The sequence below is a fragment of the Nestor notabilis genome, unplaced genomic scaffold (genome assembly GCF_000696875.1).
Source record: "Nestor notabilis isolate BGI_N333 unplaced genomic scaffold, ASM69687v1 scaffold9702, whole genome shotgun sequence".
NCBI lineage: Eukaryota > Metazoa > Chordata > Aves > Psittaciformes > Psittacidae > Nestor > Nestor notabilis.
In genome coordinates this window covers 62,810-75,369 of record NW_009919852.1, presented here as the reverse complement: position 1 = coordinate 75,369, position 12,560 = coordinate 62,810, and the positions used below count along the sequence as shown (strand labels likewise).

Here is a 12,560-nt window from a genome sequence, read left to right as displayed (position 1 = left end):
TGTCCTCCTGCGTATTTGGTCTGGATGTTGCAGTCTCTTGTCATCAGACTCAGTTGTCCCTGGCTTTGACTTCTTGTCACAGTTGGTTTTTTACCTCATACTTCTGCTCCTTCCACTACCTGTACTCCCAGATTCTTCTCTACATTCACAGTTTCTTTAGCCTTTTTTTTTTTTTCTTAAATAACTTCCCTTCCAGTTGTTCCAGACTCTCACATCAGCCAGCTCTTCCTTACCACACCTAGACATAGATTATTCCTTACCATCAGACAACGTTTTATAAGATTTTTGTGGCAGTCTGTTGTTTTCTACTACTTTCATCTAAAAGAATTATTAAAATACGAACAATAACCTCTGCTGTCAAGTTTGATATCTTGTCCACTTCCACATAAAACAGAAATTGCGGAAAGCGTCTTCCTGGAGGATATTTCTGCATTGTTTGAGCTCAATAGTATTTTTCTCCAAGGCGCTGGCAGATACAGACATTAGCCTTGATTTGCGAGTGTGGAACTGTGTTTTATAACAGTGAGCTCTTAAAAGAATTTGAGTTTGACCCTGACATTTGAAGGCTACAATATATTTTCTTGAGATCTCCTAAGAACATTTATTATCCTTTGTTCAAGGGGTGGAGGCTGAAAGGTGTCCTGCCCTGGTTATGTCTAGCAAGGTTGAAGTCAGCTGCTTCTTTATATTTCTTGGGTTGAGAAGGGGAAATCTGGGGACATTTGTTACTCTCCTAAATGTAGAAAGAATTTAAAACTCGAAAGAATGGAGCCTCTGAGAAAGGTCAGAAACACTGTTTAATTAAGAATTATTTGGAAGAGATTTGCAAAAGACTTTGTGGCAGATTTCTCTGCTGAGCTGGGACTATAGGTTGTTATATGTAAGTGTGCTGTTCATCATATATGGTACATAATGACAAGCAAACTGGTTTCACATGAGGAAAAGTCAGATTCAGCTGATGATTCACAAAACTGCTCCACAGCCCACTCTGAGGCACAGTTCTCAAAGTGAAGTTATCAGAGCTTCTTTTCTTTTTCTCTTTCTTTTCTTTTAACTGTTTTACCTGATGTTCCTTTTTGTTCACAATAATGACTGTGATCTTAACCAAGGGCATACAAACTACTTACAAATAACTAAGCTTTCAAAAAAAAAAAAGAAAAAAAATAAAGAGAACCAAAGCACCTCAAAATAGGATTGTAGTAAAAATCAAGATATCCTAAAACAAATAAATACAGACAGCGACATTGACACAGTCTATAGCTTTTTCAACCTTCTAGAAGTTTAACGTAAATATAAATTGTAGCTTGTAGCATTTTATAAGATTTAGTACTATTTGTATTTATTAAATAAATTAATAATGTGGAAGTTCTTCAAGGAACATCTTAGAGTTATGACTTGTGTGTTTTTCATCTTACACCTGACTTTTATTAACTTTTTTGATGTAGGCTTTTACTTCTCTAAATGTCATCGACTGTATGATGTGATTTATAAGCAAGCATTGTTGCGTCACCTTGTCTGTGATTAAGCAAGAATCCTATTTTACATTTTTGTTCCTTTATGCTTGATAGAACAGAAATAGTCTGCTGTGGTGAACAAGCTTATTGGAATTTGATTATCTTTCAGAAGTGGTTTAGTATGTCAACTTTATAGAAGTTAGGTCAGCCATCATTAACTTTTTAGTGTCACAGCACTATCACAAACATAGATTTATTTTTTTCATTTACTTCTGTATTTGAATCTCAGTGTAGAACCTCACTGTCCAAAGGTCTGTATTTATCTTTGTAATATTCTTATCAGGATGGAAACTATTTCTGTTATTTTGGATAGGGAACCAAGACACTGGGAATATCAGGATGCATTGTTATGACCAAATGTAGAGATCTGTAAGACAGAGCTAATTTATTCTTGTTATCCAAGGAAGAAAAATAGATGCTTCTAGGGAGCAATTCATTTGACTTATTTTAGACGTCTGCTTTAGGGTGGAACAAATACTCAGAAGGTGTTCCCACCCGTTCTTGATTAGTTGTAAGCAATGTGGAGTGCTACATTACAGATCTCTGCATTTGGCCAGATCAGTGCCCCTAGAAATGATATCTGTAGGTTATAAAGAGAGATGAGAATGACTCCAAGTAACTTAATATAAATGTCTTTAGTAGTAACTTGTTATAAATGTCTTTAGTATACTAGTATTTAAAGCTAGCTGAGATTAATCCTACCTGAGATCAGAAGGAAACTCTACTGCAGAGATCCAAGTGTTGATGTCTTAAATTTGCACCTCTCCTTTGAAATCACTTTTGTTCTCATACAAAATTCATTCTGGTCTTATGTTGATGATCTTCAAATGTTTTTCTCTGGATAGGAGGATAACCTTAACAAACAGTTAAGGTGTTCTATGCAGCTCCTCAGAAACTGCCTCTTTCAAAATGAAGAATGTAAAGTAAGTATTCACATTCAGTTAGTGAATGAAGATTGTGATTTTATTTTTTTTTTTTTCTACTTTGAAATTATTTTCAAGCTGGCTAAATTGAAGCTTGATATTAATGGCAAGAAATACTTTAAATTCCCGCCTCCTAAGAATATTTCATAAAGGCACAGGAACTCAATGTTCTCATTGAAACATCGTCTCCCAAAGGTTTTAGATGGCTGTTGTCTTTTATACCCACTTTTGTTTACTGAAATTAATAATTGTAGTTTTCAAAGCATATAATATAAAAAATGGATGTGGGGAAAGGTGTGGGGGCATAAGAGAGACACTTCACAGCCTGGAAAGTTAAGTTTCCTTTCCTTCTTTACTCTCTCTTTTGCCTTTCTGAAAGACAAAAAACCCAAACAAACAAGCAAAACAAAAGTAAAACAAACCATCCCCCCAACAAAACACACAAAAAATCCCCTCAAAAAACCAAACACATTTATTTTTCTTGAGTTAAATTACACTAATCCTGCAAAGCACAATTTTGTTTTCATCTTGGGTTTTTTTTCATCATTTTCCTTGCTCAGAATCTTGTTTTGAATGTCTTCTTTTACTTTCACATTCTTTGTTGGGTTTTTTGGGGGTTTTTTTTGGTATTTTGTTCTTTTTTTTGTGCTTTCGATTTCTTTTCTACTTCAGTTTTTCTGCCTACCTGTTTTTAACATAAGGAAAATTCTACATTACATTCTTTCATTCTTTCCTGTATTCTTGCTTTCTGATCACTACTCTTTCTTATTGCTGATACCTTTCACACATTTATTCCCATTTTCTCTTTCACAGTTAAATTTGTCTTGGCACTGTGATACAACTTGTGCTACTTTTAGCAAATGCATTGGTGGAAACAAGATTTCCAGATCTTCCAGAAATATCCCTATTGTGGGCATGTGTTAGCACCAGTTTTGTATACAGAACACCATGTAAACTATGGACCTCAATAAGCCACCTTGTTATCCTTAAGGTCCCCATAACTTTGTTGTATCATAATATCAGATAAGAGATATTGTGGAATATTTTTTTTTTGTTTTGTTTCTTTTGATCAGGGGTCTGCAGAGAGTTTCTTGGATAAGAGAAGGAGGTTGCAGTTGATAACTGAAGTTTTGTATCATTTGCTCTGTAGAACTGCAGTCTTCTATTTCCATGCTTTTTGAGTTCTAATAATTAGTTTAGTTGAGTAAAATTAACTTTAGAATAGGGAGCTCTTGAACAACCACAGTTGGAATGAATGAATTTTTACTTTTGTTTGCATGTCTCAGTAATTAAAATATGTGCTGGTTTTGACCAAGATAGAATCAATTTCATTAGTGTTGAAATTAGGGTGTCAGTTCTTCTCCTACAATCTTTTACAGCAAACAAATTGGACATAATAAGATGAAAATACAATTTTCTCACTCTGTTTATGCTTCATTTTCAAAGTATTTAATAGTATAGCAGTTTAAATTCTTCCTCATGTTCTTGTAGATGGCAGCACTCAAAACTCACCTTGTTCCTGTTCTGCATTCACTATGGCCATGGTTTTTAATGGATGACTCCTCAATGCAAATAGCTCTGCATTTGCTTTGTGTCTACACTGCAAACTGTCCTGCAGGTAGGGGAATCACTTTATGATGTAATACGTCAAAATATTTAACCAGAATAATTAAGACAGAAAAACATAATAAAGGGAAAGGGATGTTTATTAGTACCGTAGCAGGGAAGTATAAAAGCCCTGGTCCATCAAAGTCTATTGAGAATTTTGATTTTAATAGATTCAAGACTTTTGTTCAGATCCTGTTTCAGTCTGTTGGATTTAGCAAGAGTACAATTTTATGAAAGGATTAAATAGCATTAAATTCAAACCATTATGTTTGAAGGTTACAGTGAAAATCCTGCCAAACTGAATAGTATTCCATAAAATACTACTCTAGGAATTCTTTCACAGAGAACAATGTGTCAGTACTTCATACAGTTTGAACTTCAGCCCTTACTGAGAATGTTCTGATTTTGATATATAAAAAAATCTAATTTAATTCTGTACTAGATTTCTTCCATTTATTTGTGCATTGGTCTCAGTAGCTTATATTTGTGTATTTTTCATAAGGATTCCCTTTGTCATTTGAGGACATTTATGGGTAATTTATTTTTTTTTATTATTTTTTTTTCCCCTAATATGAATTTGTCTCATTCCGTATCCTGATTATTAACTCAGGTAATGATTTGCTAGTGGCTTGAAGAGACATATTAGTATGTGTTGATTTCCCTCTGTCAAGACTATAAAAGAGTTAGCATGGTTAAAATATACTAACCAGACAGTCTCTGAGCTTTTCAACCCTCTTTTTAGTTAATGTCCTCAGACCTTAAATGAGCTTGTGATGCCTTTTTTTTTTTAATAAAGACTTTTTTTTTTTTTTAATGGGGACTAAAGAATGGTCGAATGTGTATTAGTCAACCCCAGGATATAAAATTGAAATGTAATGTCCTGTGATGTACTAGAAGTCAAGCTGAAGTCCTGATGTTCTTTCTTGTTTCTTAACTCTGAGTGACTCTAGACTGCATTTTTTTTTTCCTCACTAATAAGGGCAAGTGATTTTAGCTTCATCATATTTTTTCTTTCTGTTCAGAATAGTTGATTTATGAGGTGACCCAAACTTACCTCCTCTGAACTAGTTACCCACTTCCCCTTAGGGTAGTCAGACAAAGAAATACATGTAGATGTTTTTAACAGTTAAAACCCGCACATTTCTATTCAAAGCATGTCCCGCTGACTTCACTATGGTTCAAAGAAAAAATAAAACATACTCCTTTCAAAATTTCCATCTCAATCTTTGAGCTGTTAGACTGCCCTTTCTATAGATCTTTTTTTTATTTTAAATGTATATGCACATTTCTCATATGATAAACATTTAATTTTTTTAAGGTTGTACTTCACTTTGTTGGGCCAGTGGTGGACAATCATCATCACTTCCGTCTGCACGAAGTGCAGCTGGCAATTCATTAATGCATAACATCTTGAAATTGGCTTCCCAAGTGTCAAATGATAACAGCCCAATTCAGCAGGTGGTCTTTTGTCTTCTTTCTAACCTTGCTTTGTCTCATGACTGTAAAGGCATTATTCAGAAGGTAAGTACATTATATTCTTGATATTAGGAATGTGATGGATGCATTTTCCTTTTTAATAAACTCTCATATTTCAGTATGGAATGTCCTGTGATCATATGCAGATGCTTCTGCAGAAATCAAAGCCATTGTCTCCTCAGTTGTGTTACTGTTCCCAAAGCGAATCATGTAATTCAGTCCTATTCATAGTCTGAGCAGAAACAGCATACGGAACCAATTTTTGCTACAGCTTTTTATAACCTCTCAGTTTCAGTGAGGTGTAAAAAAATTAATACCTAGATATATCGATAGTAATCACTAGTGGATCATGGAAATGAGCATACAGTAGAACAGACTGCATGGGGGTAAACAAGAAATTACGCATATAAATTGTTAGGTATACTGTGTGAAACAATCTTTGTAAAAACTATAGTTTAAAAGAAGATGTCCTACATGTCTGTAATTGGCTGTTGGGTAGAAATCTATTTTTATTTTATAAATAAGAATACATCGGTACTGTCTTTTCCCTTTTTAATTTGTATATTGAATGATCCTTCTATATTTTATGAAATTTTCTCTGAGAAATCTGTTTTGTTAAAATTTAACATTGATCATTTAAATTCAACACCTTGAGAAGTCAAACCATGTAGAACATCAACTATGGTGGTGATATGATAAAACTAGCTAACACAGTAGAACTTATAAAAAGTGTGTTTGTTTTTAGAATCTTTTATAGTAGTTTAATAATTTTAACAATTTCTTTCAATTTACATTAACAATGTTCTGTACTTGGACCTAATTACCTGTTGGAAAAGGCAGGGAGAAGTATGATCTTTTTGTAGTGCTAATTCTGTAAAATCTGGTCATACAGTTACAAAATTGCTGATACTCACACTTTGTGATAGAAACTAAGAGTTTAAGTTCTTTTCTGTGGTAGTTGGTCTGTGAATTGGTTTGGCTTTTGCTGTGTTCAGAGTTTCACTATAGTGTGATAATACTTAGTCTTCATTTTGTCTTCTGAGCTCTGCTTTCGTAAGTGTAAGCAATGCTGAATTACTAATTCCATTAAATTGCCAATATTATATTCACGTGAAGAAAACCACAGCGAGGTTTTATGCTGGATCGTTTGCTTTTAACTAGATGCCTGTATGTGTTGTTGAAGGTCAGTGAGGTTCGGAATATTTAGTCAAGGATTTGTTTCATTATAGTCATAGGAGTGTTATCTTAGAACATCTTTTCTATGCAACAGGGGAATAGGTTTTCACCTGCTCAAAGTCTCCTTAAAGTGGAGGCAAACACTGAGATGAGGAAGGAGTAGCATATCCCACATCAACACACAGATCTCTTTCTTCAAAGCTTACAAAACCAGACAACATTCCTATGCCTGTCAGTGAAGGGGGGTGTGGGACTATAGATCCTTCTAAGTGATTTCCAACTTGAGGTATTCTATGATCTCTTTAACATTTGCTAATAATGCAAGCAATAACAAATAAGGAATCAAGAATACATTAAGTAAGTAGAACATTGATTCAATTAAATTTTTTCTAGCTTATTTTTGGGCATAAACGCTAAGTGCATAGCAAAAAGCTTAGGTAGTGGTGGGAATTAGCCTTTAAAGAAATACACTCAAGTTATGTAACTACACTGCATAAATTATTACAGAAGAAAATGTATTTTACCGTATTAACATTTTAACCAAGATGTGGATACTTTTTCATATCCAATTCTTTCAAAAATCCCTGATTATAATAATGGGTTCTCTGAAATACGTAAATGAAACATTAATACTAGGTTTTGGTCAAATGTGCAGACGGGAAGGTCAAACAGCAATGAACAAAACATGGACTACTATAATTTCTAACATCCTTTTTCTTCCTTCTGACAGAGTAACTTCCTGCAGAACTTTTTGTCTCTTTCGTTACCAAAAGGAAGTAATAAAAATCCTGGTAATGTGTCTACTCTTTGGCTAAAGCTGCTACTGAACATATCTTTTGGAGAAGATGGACAGCAGATGATTATGAAGATAAATGGGTTTTTAGACCAGATTGTGGAAATGTGTAAATACAAACACAAAAGCAGCCAACATCTAGCACTTCTTATTCTACATAACATATGTTTTAATACAACTAATAAGCCAAAGATATTAGCTAATGGTAAGTATCTAAAGGTATTCAAGCTATTTTACTCTGAGAATATTGTGCCTTCCAGAATACCGTGTTTTCATTGCAATTTCAGTTACTGACCAAGAACACAATATTGTTGTTTAGAAAAGCATTTTTATAAAAATTATTTTTGTAGAAGTAATTACGGAACACATATTTTGGCAGAAAAGCAATTAAATAATATATAGCAAAAGGAAAAGCAAATAGTTAAAAAAACAAGAGGTGAGACTGATAATATATAGTAACACATGATGAATAAAAAGATTTTTGCGGTTTTCTCAAACAGCTAGTTTTTCAGGGAGGTTTTGAAGGATCCTTTGTGTCAGTCAGTTTGAAATAAGTGAAGTTCCTATCTTTCAGTTGGACAAAACATATTAGCTCCTGCAAGTCACAGATACTGCGATAAACTATTTTGTGTTATGTCATGGCATGTATATTTAATGTAACAACATGCGCAGAACTTTTTTCTCATTTTTTTTGTAAAAGACCCGTTTCCCTTATTTAATCGCAGAGAATGCTCATGTCTTTCTCAGCAGGTTTTCCATAGTGTCCATGCTTTTCTTTTTTCCCTAAGGTGCTGATTTGCTGCTAAATTAAGCATACATTACACAGTTCCATAATCTGTGAATTTTTATTACGAAGTGAACAAGCAAACTTGAGGAGTCTGGCTTCAGAGCAAAGCTAGGAAATTAAGGCACCTACAGTGGGGTGGCAAATAATTCTCATTTATTAGAAATCATCTACATAATAAGTACTAAGGAAAATAAAAACATCTTAATTTCCATCCTGATGTGGCTGTAACTGTGGATACTGGAAGTTATAAAAGTGTTTCATGGCTTACTCAGTCTCTGTGTATAGCTGATGGCTGTGCGTGTTTTATTACTGATGGCTTAATGTTTACCTTGCTTGGTTTTGTTTTGCTATATTCTTTTTACCATTTCTTGGAATGTGGTCTGCCAATTTCATAAGCACATTTAAATTTAATCAGATAATAAAATTTCTGTAATTCCTCTGCCATACAATACTTGATACAAAAATAAGTGTGCTCCAAAATGCTGAGACATGTGTACGTACTTGTGTGGGTTTGATTATATTTTCTAGGTGTGGTTTGGGTTTTTTGTGGTTTGTTTTTTCTGGGTTGTTTGTTTGGTTGGTTGGTTTGCTTTGTTTTATTTTCTTCATTAGATAAAGCGATTGCAGTCCTGTCTGGCTGTTTGGAGAGTGACAGTTGTGGTGTTCAGAGAATAGGAGCAGCTTCGCTTTGGGCTTTGCTTCACAACTATCAGAAGGTTAGCATTTTGAGAAATAATTGAAAAATTTGTAATGTTAACTTTTATGCTGTAAACACTACAGCAACCTTTAAGTAAATAAAAATAAAGTTTACAGTAGCAGTTCCATCTCATTTTTGTATTTGCGTAGGTGCTCAGACTAGGAGGTTAAACAACATGGTAAGGAAGCAGCTTGTCTTCTGTGATTTGTGACTGCATATATAAATGCAATCTGTATGATGATACAGTCATGTGCTAATTCTAAAATTCTGCTGAATTACATTCATTTTCTAAGCTGCACTGTTAAAGTGTGAACATGTGGGGAAGAAAGTCACATCACTATATTTTGTGTGGTTTTGTGTACTACAGGCAAAAGTGACTTTGAAGAATCCATCAATAAGGAGAATAATAGATGAGGCTTATTCTTTAGCAAAGAAAAGTAAGTTTTATTTTCAACTAATACCAGTTCTGTGTTTTTTCATCACTCAGATTGTAAATACATTTCAGTTTATATAATCACAGTAAGTTTTTGTTGTGCTACAATTTTTTGAAAGGATACTTTTGTCTCTAAAATCATGAGTAATAATTTGGTTTATGGTCAGACATCTTATAAATACAGATGTAGAAAAATGTCTCTTGGTTAACAAATTATAAATAATACCTCAGGTAATTGCTAAGGTTAGTTTGTAACAGTAAATCTGATCGTGCTTGGAGCAAAATTTACAATAAGATAAGTTGTTCATTTAGCAATATCTTTGCTTAACAGTGCTCAGCCTCAGTGTATTCAGCCATGAAGAGAAGGCATCAGAACAGATCATTGATCCAGTCTTAAAATACTGTACTATGAGTTTGCTGACTTTCTGAAGACTTGAGTTTTTTGTCAACTAACTGAATGTAACTGTCATTTGGATAGTTTTTATGTGATAGGTTGCCATCTTCAGTTTAAGAGCATTTATTCTGAAGAATGTTCCAACACTGGTCTGTAGCTGGGATTTATTGGAACACTCTGGTCTTGCAAAAATATGCAAATGTCTCATTTTAATTGCTCTATAGATGTAGTCAAATAGGTTTATCAATTTGCAGGGCTTATGATGCCAGGTTCCCATAGTAGTTTGCACAACTGAATTGCCTCAGAATTTCCGCACACATTAGACATTGTTTGTTAGTATACTAATAAGGAGATGTGTTCTTGCTAGACTATCTCATGCTAATTGTTCTGTACTGTCACCCAAATCCATTGATTTTGTCAGTGTACTGTTTCAAACTCATCCTTTACTAAGTTGATCATCAAATATAACATATACAACTTTTCATATATTCATAGTGTGTTAATTTATAGGTAAGTTTTTGTTGTTCTTTATAGCATACCTACCACTGATCAGGGAATTTTCAAAACAGTATGTTGAATCAGCAAGGTAGAAATTTGAATCTTTTCCAGACTAGCATCTCATAACATTAATCCCTATTAGGTACTGCTTTAGAACACAAAGTTCTAGACTGAAATAGCAATTTTTAATTTAATAAACATTGAAGTATCAGAATATTGAGTATAGAAGGTTTTATGAACTGTAATTGTTACAGGTTACAGTCATGTGAGGTTGCAATCTATGTTTTCCTGTATTAAGGTTCTGAACTAGCCTACCCTAGTTAGTATGCTTTTGATCACATTACATTAATAATTGGGCTAAAATGGTAGATTGTTCTTCGGAGTGTAAATGGGGGAATTGTTGAACATGGCTACTGTTATTTTACATTTCCCACTTTGTTGTACCCAGTGAGAAGTTTGAGGAAGAACAAAGCGTGACTTCATTGTAACATACCATAACCAAAAGGCAGTTCTCACTTTTTTGTCACAACCAGCTGGGGGCTTGGAAAGCTGCAAAATCTAGCCTTTGAACAAAACAAAAAGAAAAAAACCACCAGACTTTGCAACATAAAGTATGAGTACTTGATTTGCTACCTCTTGCTATTTATGATCTTAACCTGTATATTTAATATACAGGTTAAGATCATAAATGAATTCTAGCAAGGCATTTGATGCAATCTTTGAAAAAGTAATTTTTTATTAAGAATTAACTAGAAGTCCAAATCATGTTTTTATTTCCTTTTAGCTATTCCACAGCAAGAAGAAAATGAGCTACATGCCTACTATTTAAAATGCTTAGAGAATATAGTGCAGCTTCTTGATTGTTAATCATCATCAGATGACTTCTTATGTTGAAAGTGGACAGCTTACTAAATGAGAGCCCAAAATTTAAAGAAAACACTTCTAATTCACGGATCTGTAGCAGCAGCGTATATGCGATGGAGGAAGCTTATGAAGCCTTTGAGGAAGAAGTTCATCACTTTGAACCAAAGAAATCGCACTACACGCGGTAATGTAATCCCAACAGGACATCATAATGATGCTATGTATAGTATGTACACAGAAGAAGGAATGTACAGATGAAAAGGATGTGAAAAATCAGTAATTTTCCTAAATTATGCATTGAAATTGTTACTGTAAAGTATTAGAATTGCTGTTTTGCATTGGTCTTAATAAAGAGGTTTTTAATTGAAATCAGCATTTGTTGTCAGTGGATTGTAATTTGTAATGTTGTAGATGTGCACAGTGCATACTGTGATTCAAGAAATGAAATGTTGGCAATCCCAATATGTTGTAACTATTAGGTATAGAACAGTAAGGTGTGTGGTTTAGTTTTGATAGTTTTCAGTTCAAACTGTTGGGGTTTTTTAATTTTGTTTTTAAGATGCTAAAAATTGAAAAAGATCTCTCAATTGCTGGTGTTACAGTTGACAGTTATGTTAATATAGCTGTTTATTCAGGATGGGAGGTATGTGTATCGGTTTTAGTTATGTTACAACATTGTAGAAAATACTTCAGACACAATCTGTTGGTTTCCAATTCATAAACACTTCAATATTTTCCCTGAGGAAAAAACAGTCTGATATCCAGGCCTGTGTTATCTTTGAACTGCTGCCATATAACTGTTGTCTTAAGCTTTTCAGTATTGTTCTGAATGAGTTTGAAAGAAAAATACATTGATGCCTGAACACATGATGGTTTTCTGAACGTGGTTCTGAAACATTCTAGCAGGGTGTTTCGATTTCCTTCAACACGTAAAGTTTTTGGTTTATGTCAGGGACAGCTTAAAGTGAGCAAATAGAAAGCACAACTTTGATAACATCTCTAATAGGGTTATAACAAGGTCATGTCTACCTGCAATTCATCTTCCTAACCAGATACTGAAAGTATTTTCCACTAATAGAGGGGATTTTGTTTGTTTTATTTGTGATGCTTATAAATAATGTGTGACTTGAAATTATTCAGCTGACATAAGCATGACACTTAAGAGTGGCTGGATTAAATCATTACTAGAAACGTAATTATCAGCTAACCTCCTGCTCCTCCACCAAACAAAAAGCACCACCAGAGCTTGATTCTTTCCCACTTGATACATTGCATAATTACTGTAACTTGCAAAGCGTTTGTTAAATGCTGTCATGCTCATCCCATAGTATTGCAGAGCTGTAAGCTGCAGGGCAGGGGAACACTCAGCAGACAGGTCTGCAAGTCAGTGTTTGCTG

The 12,560-nt window shown here is 34.0% G+C and overlaps 1 protein-coding gene across 1 annotated transcript in view; it reads left to right on the top strand.

Annotated features, from left to right (window-relative positions):
* RTTN (rotatin) overlaps positions 1-11,516 on the top strand; it is a gene marked incomplete at its 5' end in the record, with an annotated part of 46,387 nt that extends 34,871 nt beyond the window's left edge. Inside the window, 7 exons of the mRNA XM_010010427.1 lie at positions 2,360-2,437; positions 3,929-4,055; positions 5,364-5,566; positions 7,428-7,695; positions 8,890-8,993; positions 9,342-9,411; positions 11,084-11,516. Of these exons, the coding sequence (XP_010008729.1) occupies positions 2,360-2,437; positions 3,929-4,055; positions 5,364-5,566; positions 7,428-7,695; positions 8,890-8,993; positions 9,342-9,411; positions 11,084-11,166 (933 nt within the window). The remainder of the gene's footprint in view (positions 1-2,359; positions 2,438-3,928; positions 4,056-5,363; positions 5,567-7,427; positions 7,696-8,889; positions 8,994-9,341; positions 9,412-11,083) is intronic.
* Positions 11,517-12,560: the final 1,044 nt, after the last annotated feature.